The sequence below is a fragment of the Dermochelys coriacea genome, chromosome 25, assembly GCF_009764565.3.
Source record: "Dermochelys coriacea isolate rDerCor1 chromosome 25, rDerCor1.pri.v4, whole genome shotgun sequence".
NCBI lineage: Eukaryota > Metazoa > Chordata > Testudines > Dermochelyidae > Dermochelys > Dermochelys coriacea.
The window spans coordinates 3,748,948-3,765,676 of NC_050092.1; the positions used below are offsets into that span (position 1 = coordinate 3,748,948).

The window sequence follows — 16,729 nt, forward strand, 5'->3', positions numbered from 1 at the left end:
AAATGTAGAAAAACATCCACAAATATTTATAATCAATTTCAATTGGTATTCTATTATTGTTTAACAGTGCGATTCATTGCGATTAATTTTTTTAACCGTGTTAATCATTTGAGTTCACGGTGATTAATTGACAGCCCTAGTTTAGCCCCCGCTTTGCTGGGTCAGCAGCTGCTCGGTGTTCTCTGGAAGTGCCCTGGCCCCTTGGCAAAGCAACCCGAGCTGCAGTTTACATTAGGCAATGCTGTGCAGAGCGCAGGGCACAGGCAGCCGGCAGCAGCACACCTGGTCTCTCTGCACATACCTTTGTTCCCTGGGGGTTCAAACCACAATGAATGAGCTGAGTGTTCACCTGAGTTCCTCCCAGCCTCCAACCTCCCCCGGAGACACCAGACAAACAGCCCAGTGTTTACAGTCCTTGCATTCATTCTGCCAACACGTGGACAAACGGAGAAGGGAAAAGCGGAGGGGGGCGAATTCCCAGCAGCACAGGGCTCACCGCGGCCTCGTTGCCAACTGTCTGCTACACAAATGGCGCCAGAACAATCGGCGCTAATTGGCAGCCTGGCTGGCATTCCACAGGGACCGAGTGAGGCCTGGCCGTGCCCTCTGGCCCCTCAGGGTGCTCTGGGCTCTCCCCGGGGTGCCCAGGCTGTGGCTGAACACAGAGCAGCAGGGGCTGCCAAGCCAGCGCCACTGGAAGAGCTGAGGCTGTCTAACTCGTGCCAGAAGTGACTGTTCTGCTGGGTCACAGCTGGCTTCCCAAGAGGCACCCAGCTAATGTGTTCATCATTAGAAGTCCTGCTTAGCATGTGATCACCTAACCAGCCCCGATGCAGGGCCTTTCCTCTGGCGGGGCTCACCCCAGGCTCCTCAGACATAGACCCACCAACACCCATCACGGAGGGAAGGGATACGCTGGGCTCATTCCACCGATTGCTGAAATGCAGCTCCCTCTGGGGTAGAACACGACGTTTAACAGCAGCCGCTCAGAATGGGACATGACAAGGAATCCTGTGCCCTGTGGAAATCCCAGGAGCAGGTCCTGGGGTAGGGCGCTGGCCAGGACTCTGTCCTCAGACCCTTAGGAACCCCCTCCCCACATCTGTAATAATCCCCCAGTGCCGGATGTGGCGTGTCTCCTAGTCTCCCTGTCACCTTGGCCTCTCTCTGTCAGCACTGTAAGCTCCAGGACAGGGATGGCCTCTGTTCTGTGGGCGTACAGCGCCTAGCGCAAGGGGCTCTGGGACAGGGGCCGCCCTAGTCTGCACAACAAACTGCAGTGCCCGCCTAAAGCCACGCGGTCCCTGGGCTGTGTGGCTGAGGAGCAGGGACTTAGAGGGAAGGGCGCCACCTAGTGACACAGTACTGCACCTGGGAACGCTGTGCCCTGCAAACACCAGCTAATGAATTATGGATTAAATAATAAGCGATGCTAATTAAAAGCAGCTGAAAATCCACACTCCAGCTCCCAGCTCCAGCTGTGACAGGCCTTGGGGGGCTGTGTGTGAGCCCGCAGCATAGCCAGGGTCCAGCCGCTCCCAGCAGCAGGGTCGGGGGCCCAGAGTCAGGGCTGGGGGCGAGGCATTTCATTTCTGAAGGGGCAGGGTATGTGTGTGTGGAATTTTAAGCCCCTGTTTCTTTAAGAGCAAAGAGCTGCCCCTTCCGGACCGAGCTCACGTGGGGGCTCTGGGGGGAGGGTAATGGCTCCTCGCTGCACCACCAGCCGCGCTCCGCCTAGCATCTCTGCCAGGTGCCAACATCGCCGGAGGAATCCCATTGGCTGACGGCCATCACGCGACGGAGCCAGCCAATCAGATGCCAACCGGCGGCTGTGCCAATCTGGCCAGGGTGGGGTGTGGGGGGTGCAAGCTCAACAGCCACTCAGCGCCAGCTGCCAAGTTGTTTTTTTAGTGGCCTGTTTTTTATGAGGCTCTGGCTTGCTGGTCGGGTGCCAAGATGGGAGCTGGGCTCCAGGCAGCTGCAGTGCCCAAGGCGGCCGGGAAAGCAAGGGAGGCCGGAGCAGAGCCAAGACACGGACAGCAGAGTCCAGCATGGGCTCTGGAGTGAACTCAGAACCAGGGCAAGCCGGGTGACCCACCTCCCTTCCTCCCTCCAATGCCCAGTTCAAACCCAATGAGAGTCTTTCTATTGGCTTCGCATTGGGCCCTTTCTCTCCAGCTCGGGCAGCAGCAGTTGCCCAGATTGACCCACGCAACCCTGGACCCCCCTTCTGAGACCCCTCAGCGATGGTGTGAGGGGAGCAACCGGGCTCCCCAGACCCGCTGCACAGCAGCCACTCCAGACCATCCCCTGGCTGGGCTTGAACCAGCGACTTAGTGGTCAAAGGCTGTGATTGCCCCAGCAGTGAGCCAGCCTCGAAAACAGTGCTAATCCGTCAGCCCACCCCGCACCTGGCCTTCCTCCGCCCTGCAAGCAGTTGGGTGGGATTTGTCTCTAAGGCAGTGTCTTGTTGGCGGGCATTCGCAGCGACTGGCAGGAGCGGGACCCTGCTTCTCTCCCCCGGACTCCAGTCCCTGCTTTAGCAATTGACCGTGTGGAACTAGGCAGGGCAAGCACCTGGCACATGAGGGCTCGGGCTTCCCTCACACATTTCCAGTGGTACCAGTAGTCATGGGCTGGGCCCACACACACGAGGCTGATGCAGGGCTCGTCCCCATGGCAGCCTAGCAGGGGTCGCTCTGCCAGAGGCCCAGGCTGGCTCCTGGGTGTCTCCCTGTAACCGGTTTGGCGGCTCCGCCTTGCTCCCTGTTCTCTGTGCACTAGCAATCCCAGGATGAATTGCCACGCTGGTGCCACTCTGCACACGTGTCCCTGGGCACTTCGTCCCCTGCTGAGGCACGATGGGACAGTGGCCCGGATTCTCCCAGAATGCACTGAGATGAAGCTGGCGAGGCAGCATGGGGGATGCTCAGGCACAGGGAGACGCGCGGCTGCGCGGGCACCACCCCAGTGCGTTGCTGTACCTGGGTCTGATGCAGGCGTCGTGGCCTGTGACAAATCTTGGCTGGGCTTACGCTGGAACACAGGCTGCCGAGCGCCCAGGGAGAGCCCAATTCCCAGGTACACACAGGCCCCTTTGGGCAGCTCTGGCTTTGAGGGCCCTTAAAGTAGGTACCAATGGCCCCCTGAGCTTCCTCCCCGGCTGGCACGGAACTGGAGGAAGGGCACGGCACCCATGCTGCTGCTGGTGTCCAGTGGAGGGGGCCTGGCCGGGGTGCACCGCGCTGCGGCTTTTCTCTGCTGCCCACATGGCCTCGCGTGTGGAAAGAGCCGAGGCTTAAAGACACATTAGCTGGCCCCTTCTGCCGGGCCTGCCCTGAGTGACTGAATCCGGCCCTGAGCCCTGGCCATGCTGGGCCGTCACCCCCTCCGCTCTGCCCAGCGGGCATTCTGCGCTCGCTTTGCCCTGGGGAGCTGGGCCCAGCACTGGTGAGCCCTAGGGCTCCGACGGACGGCAGGGGAGGCTGTGTGACGCCGGCTCGGCAGGACACCGCCCGCTCTCGCTAGACAGGCTGCCTGGTCATGCTCCTCCCCCAGGGCCTTGCTGCTCACATGCCCACAGGCTGGCCTGATCCCACCTGGGACCACAGGGAACCAGATCACCGGGGAAAGCAAGACAGTTGCCAGTGAGACTGAGCCACCAGGATGCTGCCACCTGGCCTGGCCACGGGGCTGGCTGTTTCCCAGCCAAATCCTGGTTGTGGCTGGAAGGCAGGGTCCCTGCCCAGCATGGCCTGCTAGGGCTTCCTTGCCATGGCAAAGAGTCCCTATTGTGGGAGGCCAGCGCTCCCTTCCCACCGGGGCCGTGGCACACGGAGGCCTCCAGTGCGCGCAGCTCTTACCTGTGCCTGGTACATACTTCCCGGATCCCTTGGTCCTAATCCCACGAAGGAACGATTCGCAGGGGGCGTGCCGGGTGCAGAGTAGGCTGGGGACAGAAACGAGAGCTCATTAGCTCATCAAATGGCAAGCGCCTCTGATGCGCTGATCAGTCATCACGGCCCAGCACCAGCAGCTGCACACCACTGGGAAGGGAGGCGAAGGGACATGGCTGAGGTCACTGCAGGACACAGCTGGGATCAGAACCCAGGCATCCCTGGCACAGGCCTGGGCTCCACCTGCTAGGCTTGGCATGGGAGCCCTATCCACGAGGTCGCTCTGTCTAGCTGTCCCAAAGGGTTTTGCTTCCTCTGTGTTGATATTGATGGCAGGCTGGGGGGCAGGGCCTGGGGAATGGACTGAATCCATGTCCCATGGGTGCTTCTCAAATACACTTGCTCTGAATGGTTAGTGATGGCGAAAGGTGCAGGGTTGAGACTCCCTGAGTCTAGAATCCTGTTTACACACAACCTGGGCAGCAGCAGGGTGATACCAGCAGTACAGGGACTTAGACACATGGTTCTAGTCCCACCCCCCAGAGAGCAGGATCACACACACAGCACTCAGCACTTCCCATGCCAGGATCTGAGAGCTTCCCAAAACCCCGTGCACCAAGGCACAGTGCGATCCGCAGCCCTTTGCCAATGGTGGGGAAACCCAGAGGTGAAGCAGCTTGCCCAAGGCCACACAGCAAATCAGCGGCAGAGCTAGGACAGGTCCCCAGAAGGCCTGGCTCCCAAGCCCCTGCTCTACCCACTAGGTAACATGTCCTCCACTAACCCCCCTGCATTTTAATCACAGCCCTCAGATGAGGGGGCAGAGCTTGTTGCAGCGCAGTGTGCTGGGATCTGTAGTTCTCAGAGCCTCGGGGAAGGCTGTGTCTCTGCTTGGAGCTGTGCATGGAACTGCACTGAAATGGCCCAGCTGCCAACCCGGCCAAGCCAGGGGTGGCCCAGCCCCATCGGGAGGGTTAATACAAGCTGGGCTAGGAGGTGCCTCCCGGTGCTGTGACTGGCCATGGGTTGGGTGAAAGGGAGCAGGCGTCAGATGCGTTGAGAGCAGCTGCCCTAGGCACCTGGGGAGACCCCCCGGGGTGTGTCCCGAAGCCTCCACGCAGAGCCCTTGGGTCTGTGCCCCACGCTGTCAGGGGGTGGCTCCCTGGCCCCCTCCAGTGGCTGGGCTGTGTAGAGAGCTTTAGGAGCCTGTAGTGCTACCGATCCAGAGGTCTGGGCTCAATGGGGGGCATGGGCACGGCTGAGCTCTGCCATCTCTCCATCCCAGGGGGCACCATGGACACACTGCGTAGGCTGCGGATGGATTGGCAGAGCTGCCAGCTCTCCCATTGCTCCCCAGCCCCCGGGGATGCTGGGACCTTTCCCCTTGGCTTGTGGGGGCTCCAGGTCCCGCGGCTCTGGACGGTTATTTCCCAGACCGGAGGGAGTGGATGAAAAAATCATCATTCATCAATGCTGATGAAATATTCAAGGCAGCCCCTCCCGGCGCCAGCTCGTTCCAAACGCACCTCCTCCGCTCTAGCTGGAAGGCGGCTCCCTCCTGCCTCCGCCAAGTTGCCCCATCCATAACTGACGAGTCTTTCCTCGTTCGCTCCCATCAGCGAGCTTTGGGTTTCCAGTTGGCGATTACGGTTTGCTGGCAGGGGAATTGTTTACTCACAGCCGGCCTTTCAAGCTAGGAGCTCGGGGGATGCGCAGGGCAGTCAGGCTCCATGCAGCACTTGGTGCCGCTTCCTTCTCACTGGGATGTGGCTGGCAGCTGGGCTTTCAGGGGGCACGTGGCCTGGGTGTGTGTGTGTGGCAGAGCATGCTCTGGAGGGGCATGGCTGAGGAGCCAGGATTGAGCCAATGCACTGGGCGGTGCTAGGCGATGACACGTGATGGCAACGTGAGCTGAGACCATCTTGCAGGACCATGTTGGTGCCCTGGGAGCTAGGCCTCTGCCATGGGGCACACTCTGACATGCTGATGCTGTGCCCCGACGCCCCACTGTGCCAGGCCCATGGGATGGCCCAGCTCCACCATTTGGAAGGGGTAGACAGCTCCAGCTGGGGAATGGGGTGAAGAGCGGCAAGGCCCATGGCTTGGGATATATAAAACAAGCAGGACGGAGTGGGCAGGAGGGGATGGACTGGATGTGACATCAGGTTGGGGGGCAGGGATCCTGTCTGAAACCCCAGCCTTCCCTGAACTCCAGGGCAAAACACTGCCCCTCCGAGCTGCCCATGCTGGGTGAATGCTGGGTGACAGGGACCAGCTGCTGCTTCAAACAGCCTGCCCCAAGAATGCTCCAGCTCTGATGCTCACAGGCTGTAGGGGGCTGGGCCCAAATTTTATGGGGCTCTGGTTGGACCCATAGATATGTTCAGTGCATGAAGTGCCTTACAAATCCTCATGGGCTGGAAGCTGATGGGTGAATTAGCCACTGACTGCCATCGCTAACGAGGTCATGGCCTCTGGCTCGTTAGACTCATCATGGACTCTCTTTCTTTGAAGTTTCCAGTGCGTTTGCAGCTTTCCACCGTTGCTGTTTAGTTTTGCATACGTAGTGATTGGGAGAATGCCCTTGCAGTTCAGGGCACTGTGCATGCCAATGGATGCATGCATTTAATCCTCCAACCATCAGTCCTATGTCGTCCTTCCCTAATGCCTTCCATCGGAGGAGCTCAATGCACCATGACCATTAGCCAATGGAACCCCCAGCCAGCCCATGGGACAGGCATTAGCTCCACCCCACAGCTATTTTCCAGATGGGGAAACTGAGGCACAGAGCGATGAAGTGACTTGCCCAAGGGTTGCCGGGAAGCATGGGGCTGAGCCAGGAACAGAACCCAGGAGTCCAGCTGCCCCGCCCATCCTGGGTTGAAAATCCCTAGAACTTTTGATGTGAAACAGTCCTGGACACATGCACCATGGAGAGGCCAGTGAAGGAGGCAGGTTTGCCAGGCAGAGCGGAGAAGCAGCACACAGTGAACGTTCCCGGCAGCGCCAGCTCAGACCTGCCTCCCCAGGCACGTGAGAGTGGCCAGCGGCAGAGACCCATGTCCTGGGAAGCACAAGGCCATTTCCCTGCTGGAGTACCGGGCCCTCCCTCTGGCTGTGAAGCAGGCCTTGGGTACAAGAGAGGGAAGCTCAGTGTCCATGGCCCATTCAGTGCCTTGAGAATGCCCTGAGGGGCCAAGCAGGGGATGCGACTTGAAGACCACTAAGAAGCCAACTGAGACCCAGCAAACTCATTCCACGCAGGCTGTCAGACACTGACTGATTTTGCTTTCTAATAGGTAGGAGGTCCCTGGCTCCCAAACAACTCCACACCCACTCCCCTGAGCCCCTTATTCCGGGCATGAGGCCGCAGACAACACCCATTGCTCCCCAGCACCAGCGTGACTGCCGGGCGTGATGGGATGGATGCAGAGCTGGAGGGCGGGAGGCAGGAGGAGGCGTTGCGGGGGAGGGACTCAGTGGCTGGCCCCTTGCGATGCTGGGCGATGCCGCGGGCTGCTTACTGGGTGATGTCGGTGAGGTTGTCCCGCCCTCGGAAGTTGTCGTGGCGGATTTGGTGTCAGGAGAGAGAGCCAACCGGGGGATGCCAGGGGGAGGTGGCGGCGCCAGCATCTGGGTGGAAATGTAGTGACTGGGCACTTTCACTTGACCACTTCCATTTAACTGGGGACACAACACAGACAAAAACAAACAACAAGCCATTAGGAAGCAAGAGCAGCACAGGCCCGCGCAGCCCGCAGCCAGCCCTCCCGGGCGCGTCGCCAGAGGTGCCATTGGGATGGTGGTGGAGGGCCGCGGCAGCAGCAGGGCGGAGATGGGGAGATGCAACCCCCCCTGCTCTTAGCAGTGGGCACCCTAGGGGTCTGGTCCAGATGGAGGCCTCGGGGACAGGGGCGAGGGATGGGCTTCAGGCACCAGCTGGGGCAGCTGATGAAAAGAGCAGATGCAAAGCCAGGGCCCTGCTTGGAGGCAGCATGGGGAACCCCAGGCCCTGCACAGGCCTGCATCCCCCTCCCACTGTGCATGAGGAGAGGCCCTGGCAGGGGAGGGGTGAGCCAGGGATCCTCTAAGTGGCTGACGGCGAGCGAGTCCCACGAGATGCACCCACCTCGGCTTTGGGTGCAACTAGCTCCCAGCTACCTGAGTTTGGGGGTCCCAGATCAGCCATAGCGCAATCGGCCAGCTGGGCTTGTGACGTGAACGGCAGGGACAGGTGGCCAGGACAGAGGGGCATTGGCGCAGCTCTGCCAGCAACACAGGAAAGGGGTTGCAGGGGGCTGGGGGTCGGGATTGAAGGGCATCAGCAGAGTTGTGGGGGGGCAGCACTGGAATAGCAGGGGGCTGCAGGTCGGTACTGAGGGGCATGGGCAGAGCCTGGGGGTCCCAGTTTAGACTCCCTAACATTGACCAAATTGCCCTCTGAATCAGGAGGGGGAAGTGGAAGCGAGTGAATTCTGAGGCCAAGGCTCACCATGCGGCACCCCTCCATATCAGCCCCATGGCAGGTAGCCCTTTGAACCAGCCCCTGTGGGGAGGGACGCCCAGCTGAGGTGGCCCAGAGCCAGCTGGGAAGCAATCGCTGCTACATCAAAACCCAGGGGCTGGGGGCCTGGGCCAGGATGCAGGGCCCAGCTGAAGGCTTCAAAGGCTGTGGAGCTGCCTCCTTCCCTGCCACCCGCTCTGCAGCTTTCAGAGGCTCCTGTGTGGTCTCCTAGATCTTCCCGCTGGGGGCTCTGCCTCTCCAGCCGGACCTGAGCATGGGGGTCATGTCCCTGCAGCTGCTGCACCAGCGCCCAGCCACCAGCGGGAGAAGTTGCCACACAGGACTCTGGGGTGAGTGCAGGGTTCTGCCTGTGCCCCTCACTCTGGCCACTGGCCTCCTGGACCGGAGGCTGCCTGTGCAGAGTCTGGGAAATCCCAGCTCCCAATGGGTGGTCAGCTGGAGGGCTGCAGAGGGCAGAGTCTGCCTGTAGCCCCCTTTCCCTGGGGGGTGTGAAATTAACCCACAGCCAGCCAGGGACTGGGGAGGGGGGATCCTCCAGGAAAACCCAACGGAGTGATGTGCTGGGCTGAGGAGCAGAGCCTGAACTGTGCTCAGCAGAATGGCTTTCCTGGGCGAAGGGCCAGCTGCTGGCAGGGAGGAAGGGGCAGCCAGGAGTCAGTGCTGGGAGCGAGGAGAACCCACGGGCAAGTCTGGAGAGAGGCAGTGGCATGTATGTGAGAGAGAGGATACAGGACCTACTACTACTGCCAGCTTGGCAAGCGCTCCCTCGGCGTGGGAGTGGCAGGACGGGGTTCTAGTCCTGGCTGGGGGGGTCCAGGCTGTCTCAGCAGCAGGTGGATGAGTCCTGACCTGCTCCTGCGATGCTGGAACTGTCCAGGGTGCTGCAGGGGGGCAGGGAGGGGGCCAGAGCAGAAGCTAAGGAGGTTTCATAGCAGAAGGCGACACAGAGAGAAGACAGACCCCCGCCGCCCCCCTCAAGTGACCAGATAGCACTAACAGGGCCTGGGGCAAGGGAAACAGCACATCCCCATGCACCATAGGTGCCTGGCACGGAACGAGTTGGGAGCTCAGAAGGACCTGGCAACACAGGTAATGTGTGTGAGGGACTGTCATCCGCACACGTGCTGTGGGACAGACAGTTCATGGGTCGTGGGGCAGGAAACCCCTCTACTCCCACAATGGACTTGGGCCTTAGCTTTTGAAAATCGTTTGTTATACTTCAAAGGACGCTCTAAAGAGAGAAGTGGTCGGTCCCTCCCTCCATCCTTCCCCCGGTGCTGTGTCCAACCTCCTGCCAGCATTACAGTCTGAGCTAATTTCCTTTCTGCCCCAGCCCAGCTGCATTGGCTCAGTTTCACTTTCAGTTTATTGTCAGTTTCACTTCCTAGTTCTCAGTCCCGGCAGAGTGTGGTGGCATGGGGCTTTCCCATGCAGCAGGGGCCGGCCCCAGTCCAGCAACACCCCTTCCCTGGCCCGCTTTGCGGTCAAATGAAAGAGGAAAAGATACTAATTGGTATTTAAAAATAATAATCAAACCATGTTCTCGGGGATTTGTCCTGGGCCAGAGAATGAAACCCCCTGCTCCCAGCGAACGCCTCAGGGACAGGAAAACGACCCAGGGGGAGTGGAAAAGCAGAGCTGGTCCTATCTGCAAATGGGCTGCACCCGGGATGGGATGTTCTCCTGGGGCAAAGTGTCAGCGTCTCTCTGCTGTGGAGGGGCCAGCCACAGGCCTGCACCCCAGTCAAGCCCACAGGCTGTCTGTGAGCAGAGCACAGGTGTGTGTGTGCGGGGGGAAGGGAGGAATTTCACCCTGACGGAGCCCAGAGAAACCCCGTCTATCTCATTTAGCTCCTACGGTGCCGCTCGGTGCAGTGTCCGAGCTCAGGGTGCCTCAGGCTGGCGACAGCACGGAGAGCTGAGTCAAGCAGTCCCCAGCTCACAGGTCTCTGATGGTGAGGGACGTGCCAGGTCAGTTTGGCAGGAGCCGGGTTGCATTGGCCCTGTGGGACTCTCCCCCACATAGGCCCCAGGGTGGGGGAGCGGTGGGGGCTTCCTAGGCAGCTCCTTACCGGTCCAGGCTGCTGATTGGACGGGTCGCAGGCCAGTGAGACGAGATCTTTCAGGGGGTCCTGCGGGTTGAGATGAGGCGGGTACCGTATGGCCGTGTGGGGGAAGTAGGTGGAGGCCGCCTGGGGGAGGATCGAGGTGGTGGGGAAATGCAGAGTAGATGAAGGGTGTGGGCTTCGAGCGATACCTAGAGCAGGAGAGAGACAAAGAGAGGACCAGGGCGGCCTTCATTCAGAGCCCCAGGCCAGGCAGCGCCCTAGCACCCCCTCCTGCCCCATGGGCACTCCGCTCTAGTTCCAGTGCCCCCTTAATGGTGGGTCGGGTGGCAGCCCCACACAGCCCAGCTGCCTTACACCTTTGACATTGTATCACACCATGCTCAAGGCGTCGCGGTGGGGCAGTGGGGCCCGGGAGCCAGGGATTCCCGAGCCCTCACCCTGCCTCTGACCCCGAGGCCCCTCTATGGCCTTGGGCAAGTCACTGAACCTCGCACCGTGCCTCAGTTTTTCCCATCTGCGGACGGGGACCCTGATCCTTACCTGCCTCTGGGGCCGGGAGGAAGGTGCGTGGAGAATTCGCTGACACTGGTGAAGCATTTGGCAGATGAACGGTGCTAACCACTGCCATTTGCAAACCAGTCCCGCTCTGAGAAACCACCCTATTTAAAACCCCTTCCCCTCCCCACCTTCAATCACACAGGGCCCAGCCCACAAGCCCAAGGGATGCTGGGCTGAAAACCAAGCTGGATTCTTTCTGTCCCCAACCCTGGTCACGGTCACGCAGACCCTGCAGACTGTAGCTGGCGGCTCTCCCTTGCAAATTCTTCAGAGCCAGCCCTTTGCCTGCAGGGTGCCTGGCAGGCTGAGGGTGCAGCAGAAATGATACCAGCCACACATGCATTAGTGCAGCCCCTGCCTGAGCCCCCTGCCCAGCCCCCCTTCCCAGGCAGTGAATGACAAAGGAACCGCCCCACCCTGTTCCCCCCGGAGAGCCAAACTCACCGCTGTGCACGGCAATGACCGGACGGTGATGCTGGGTGAAGCTCAGCCTTGGAGAAGAGTCCTGGGGCGACGGGCTGTTGAAGGGCGATTTGTCGATCTCTGTCTTTTTCACGGGGGAGATGCCTAATGAGCCATGATAAAAGCAGAAGTGGTGCTGTTAAGGGTCAGCCCCCCGCTGCTCGGGCCCATGATGGTGCCCAGGGGCGGCATTTAAAAGGCCCATAAATGAAATCCACAGTGGAGCCCATCAGAAGCATCATTCAGTATCAGGCGTCAGGGCAGAATCTGACCCCCAGGGTCAGGAAGGGTTCCCCCTCCCACCAGGCACACCACCCCCCTGGAGCGCTAGGCTCAGAGGCCGGAGGCCAGAGGAGACGGCCAATGAATGGATTCACTCTGGCCCTGGCCCAAGGCGCTGACAGCCCAGTGAAATCACCACTGTGACTGGGGGGAGTGAGAGGGGGGATCCCTCCAGCGACTGAGCCTAGAACCCGGGGAAGCAAACATAAGAACGGCCACACTGGGTCAGACTAAAGGTCCGTTCAGCCCAGTATCCTGTCTTCTGACAGTGGCCAGTGCCAGGTGCCCTAGAGGGAAGGAACAGAACAGGGAATCATCCAGTTATCCATCCCATCCCCTATTCCCAGACCCTGGGGCAGGGGATACCCTTGGTGTCCCTAGGCGAGAGTTTGCATGCAGTGCAGCTCGGCGCCTATGTGGTGCTGTGGGAGCAAGGAAGGGCTCTGGCGTGCCCAGCGTTAACCAGGAAAGGGGGCTGGGCTGGGCGTCACTGGCAGAGACGGAGCGGAAAGAACTCCAGGGGCATGGCTGGCTTATTGCTGCGCAGAGCCAGCAGGGGGCGCAGCACCCAGAGACGCTCCTGGGGCCCTGTCACAGCCACTAATTTGCTCTCGTTAATTAGGTAGCGACAGAGGGATGGGCAGGAGCTTATGAAGTGGGTCACGTTCCCTGGCTTTGACTGCTTGGCTCGCAGAGGGTCGAAGTGACAAGCTGACTGCCCAAGCGTGTGTATGTGTGTGTGCGCAAATGGTTATGTGTGCGAATGTCTGTGCGAGTGCACAGGTGTGCATTTGTACACATGGGTGTGCAGCAGGGTCGGTATATGTATGCGCATGGGTATTCATATGTATTTGAGTGGACACTGGTATGCAGCAGTGTGTGCGCATGGATATGTGTGTGTGTTTACACATGGGTGTGTGCATGTGTCTACACATGGGTAGGCATGTGTGTGCATGGCTGTATGTATACACAAGGGTAGGCGTGTTTGCACGTGTGTGTGCATGTGTGTTTGTACACATTGGTATACATGTGCTGGCAGGAGTATACATCCCCAGGTGTGCAGGTGTCTATCTTCTCCCCATTGGGCAGCCTCACCCCACTGCACATGGCTCCAGTTCTGTGTTTCCAACCCGCTTCTCCTGCCCTTAGGGTGAATGGCCCAGGGGGCCCTGACCTGGGGGAGCTGGCGGGAGGGGCACATAGCAGGTGAGCTCTGCGCAAGGCCACCCACCCAAACCTCATCCTGGCCCCTCCAGGACCGAAACCCATCACCTGCCGCCCTAGCCGCGTCTCATGCACCCTGCTGAGCGGAGCCCTTGGGGTTGGCATGTTCCTCCCCTCCTGTCCCGTCCTGTCCCTGCCAGCCACGCAGGGCCCAGGCTACCGGGGGAACCGCCCGCTCTGCAGGGCACACTGTGCACAGCACCAGCGCTCTGCCCACAGGAAGGCTGGGGCCGTAGTTACGCAGCCAGGAATAGAGCAAATACAGGCCCGGGCCAGGCAGTGGCAGGGAAATACCCAAGGCAGGGGGATCCAGGCCCAGGGCGGTGAGGGAAGGGCCATACAGGCCCAGGGCAGGCGGGGGCAGGGCTGTACAGCCTTGGGGCAGTGGTGGTAGGGTTGCCAGGTGTCCGGATTTCGACTGGAATGCCCAGTTGAAAAGGGACCCTGGTGGCTCTGGTCAGCACTACTGACCGAGCAGCTAAAAGTCTGGTCGGCGATGCAGTGGGGCTAAAGCAGGCTCCCTCCCTGGCTCCGCATGACTCCCAGAAGCAGCCGGCATGTCCGTCTCCTAGGTCTAAGGGTTGCCACCCTGAGCACCAGCTCTGCAGCTCCTATTGGCCAGAAACAGTGGCCAGCGGGAGCTATGGGGTGGCACCTGTGGCTAGGGGCAGCGCACAGAATCTCTGTGGCCCCTCCGCCTAGGAGCTGGACATGGGGGCCAGGCCATACAGGCCCAGGACAGGCGGGGGCAGGGCCGTACAGGCCCAGGGCAGGTGGGCACAGGGCTGTACAGATGGGGGTTGGGCCCAGGACAGGCGGGGGCAGGGGTGTACAGGCCAAGGGCTGGTGGGGGCAGGGCTGTACAGGACCAGAACACGCTGGAGCAGGGCTGTACAGGCCAGGGTAGGCGGGGGCAGGGGTGTATAGGCCCAGGGCAGGTCCGTACAGGCCCAGGGCAGGTGGAGACCAGTCCAGACAGGCCCAGGCTGGATAAATTGAGGTGGCTCTGATGGCTGTGGTGTTCTACGCTGGTGACTGAGTTGAGAAGGCAGCCCTGCGGCGACTGGCCATTTGGTACCCATGAAATCCTGAGCCAGATGTAAGCATCTCCCTCGTTCTCTGTGCGACGTGGGCACTATGCCCCCAGCATGGCCGACCACCCTGCCGGGCCTTTGCTTTCCCCACTGGGGGATCTGTCAGGGCAGAGGTGCCTGTGTCGAGGAGAATGGGAACCAGCCCAGCCCCCCTTTGTCAGCCTGTCTAAGCAAATGGGATGGAGACGCTGTTTTTCCCTCTGCCACTGGGCGTCACCCAAAGTAAAGGAACCCTCTGGATCTAGATCTGCTCTGCTCAGCTTGTGGTGCTGAGTCACTGGCATTCCTGGAGGCAGGAGACCCCCGCCCCAGCCCTGCCCCGTTATGGGCCTCAGCCGGGATAGTTGGCTGTTGATTTATGAGGAAAGATTAGGAGAGCTAAAAATACGTTGAGTTTTGCGGAGTGCTGAGCTGGGGGATTTGAGCCCTGAGCACAAGGAGCCAAAAGGCATAAACACCATGGGACGGGGGGAAGGGCTGCTGAGCAGGGAAAACGTCCCTGCGGTGAGATCGTCTCCCCAAGGCCAGCGTAGGCCCTCCACCCCCACAGACCTGTGAGGACAGATGTATGGGGGACAGGAGGAGGAATGGCTGGAGTGCTGTGTGGGCTGGCTATTCGAGGCTGCACAGTGGTCCATGCAGGGCCAGTATGGCTGCAGTAAGGCAGAGCAGCCCCAGGGCTATTCTAACACACTGGGGCAGTCCCGCCACCATCTCAGTCCAGAATTCGGGAGGTTCAAAGGTGATGTAAAGCCCCCTTTGCCTGCTATCTCCTGAGCTGATTCGGGCGTGGCACTGCCCAGTCTGACCTTGCATCTGCACTAGGAGGCATGCAGTGACACAGCTGCTGTCGCTCTCCAATGGCACTGAACCCCCGGGAGTTGCTCTCCAGCACCTTGTCTGCATAGCTTGCTGGCTTACAGTTATACCGGAGAAGGGCTGGAACCGAACCCCCAGGGGGAGGGGCTCCCAACCCAGCCTCTGATCCACACCAACTTGCAAAGAGCTCTCCTCATCTGCACCACTGGCCTCTTGGCTCTAATCGCCAGGGGCCAGCCCCCGTTGCCAACACAGAAATGGGGGTCAGGATCTTTGATCTTCGGGCTGGGAATGCAGGGCAGGAATCTCCTCCCAGCAGCGCCTATTGCTGGCCTCCAGCACGGGCTGGATCTGCTGTGAGAACAGGCCCAACATATCCTGTCTCCCATCGGGCTGTGTGTGCTGTGAGAACAGTGCCCACGCCAGCGTAGGGGGCCTAGCTAAGGTAGGTGACAAGGGGAAGCCCTGGATGAAGGGCTTTGACTCATGTGGAAGGCTTGGGCTCAGCAGGAGCTTTAGCCAGAAATTCGGATCAGTTTTTAAAACAGGCCCGGACGCCTGGGTTCAGCCAGGGCTGGCTCATCCTTGCTTTCAGAGGGCCAAACACTGCAGTTTAATCCTCCTGCTGAGCGAAGGCTGGCAGACTCGGTCCTAAAGGCGATAGGGCCCAGATCTCCAGGCTGGTGGTCTCTGCCCCCAGCCTGCCTCACTGCCTTTCACCCAGGAGCCAGCTGCACTTGTCGAAATGGAACAGCTGCCCCCCACCACTAGTGTTCACCAGCTCTCCCTAATGTCCTCCAGCGTGCACTGCACCTGCTCCACCCTGCTCTATTGTGACCCCTGGCTGCCCACAGGACTGACTGTCTTCCCCCATGCTCCCTGGTGCCCGGGCCTCTCTGGGCACAGGACATGGACAGCTAAGCCCCAGGGGATTTGGGGAGAGGAGTTGGAGGAAGTGGCTCCTCCCACGCCTGCAAGTGATTCCTGCTGGCAGGCCCAGAGGCGGTGTGCGGCTGGCCGGGGATGGCTCCCCGTGCTGCTGGGGAAGGATGGTGTCTCCGGCTGGAGTGCCTAATTCTCTGCTGACCCAGCCCCACCACTTGCCCACTGCAATCCCTCTCCATGCCCCTTGGCCCTGTCTCCCACTGCTCTGCTCTTCCCTTTCCACCCCTCCCCAATTCACTCCAGGACCTCCTCTCTGTTGTGCCCTGCGTTCAACCCGGCCTCTGCTTCCCCCCCAGGCCACAGCTTCCCCTGCAGCCCCCTCAGCCCATGGGCACTGGCAGGGGGGGAGGGATAGCTCAGTGGTTTGAACATTGGTCTGCTAAACCCAGGGTTGTGAGTTCAATCCTTGAGTGGGCCATTTAGGGTTCTGTGGCAAAAATTGGGGGACTGGTCCTGCTTTGAGCAGGGGGTTGGACTAGATGATCTCCTGAGGTCCCTTCCAACCCTGATATTCTATGCAAGTATCTATGCAAGTAGACTCTCCCACCACGGCAGAGCCCTGTGGCTGCACACAACACTGGGCATCCCCTAAAGAGGGCATGTGGCTCGTCTGCCCTTCCCCATCTTAGTACCCGGGGCTCGCCCTGGCCTGAAGTGGGGAACTCCAAGAAGGAGTTAATCCTGCTGCCATAGTGCCATGGAGGATTTATCTCCAGCCATTCGGCCCAGCCGGTGTTAATGGGTTTAGCCCGTTCTCAGACGTTCATTTAGGAGGATTTCACAGAACATCCAGTACAGGATTGAAATAAACCCCCCTGCGACGCACCGGCTAAACACATCCCTTCTCAGATGGCT

At 60.2% G+C, this 16,729-nt stretch overlaps 1 protein-coding gene across 16 annotated transcripts in view; it reads right to left on the reverse strand.

The window, feature by feature from the left end:
• NFIC (nuclear factor I C) overlaps nucleotides 1-16,729 on the reverse strand; it is a 161,025-nt gene that overhangs the window by 31,277 nt on the left and 113,019 nt on the right. For 10 of the 16 annotated variants that reach the window (XM_043502799.1, XM_043502801.1, XM_038384228.2 and 7 more), the window contains exons 7-10: nucleotides 11,493-11,615; nucleotides 10,494-10,678; nucleotides 7,421-7,580; nucleotides 3,864-3,949 (exon numbers count right to left, since the gene is read on the reverse strand). In XM_043502799.1, coding sequence (XP_043358734.1) covers nucleotides 3,864-3,949; nucleotides 7,421-7,580; nucleotides 10,494-10,678; nucleotides 11,493-11,615 — 554 coding nt within the window. The remainder of the gene's footprint in view (nucleotides 1-3,863; nucleotides 3,950-7,420; nucleotides 7,581-10,493; nucleotides 10,679-11,492; nucleotides 11,616-16,729) is intronic. The other 6 variants (XM_043502808.1, XM_043502806.1, XM_043502807.1 and 3 more) reach the window with 2 other exon arrangements.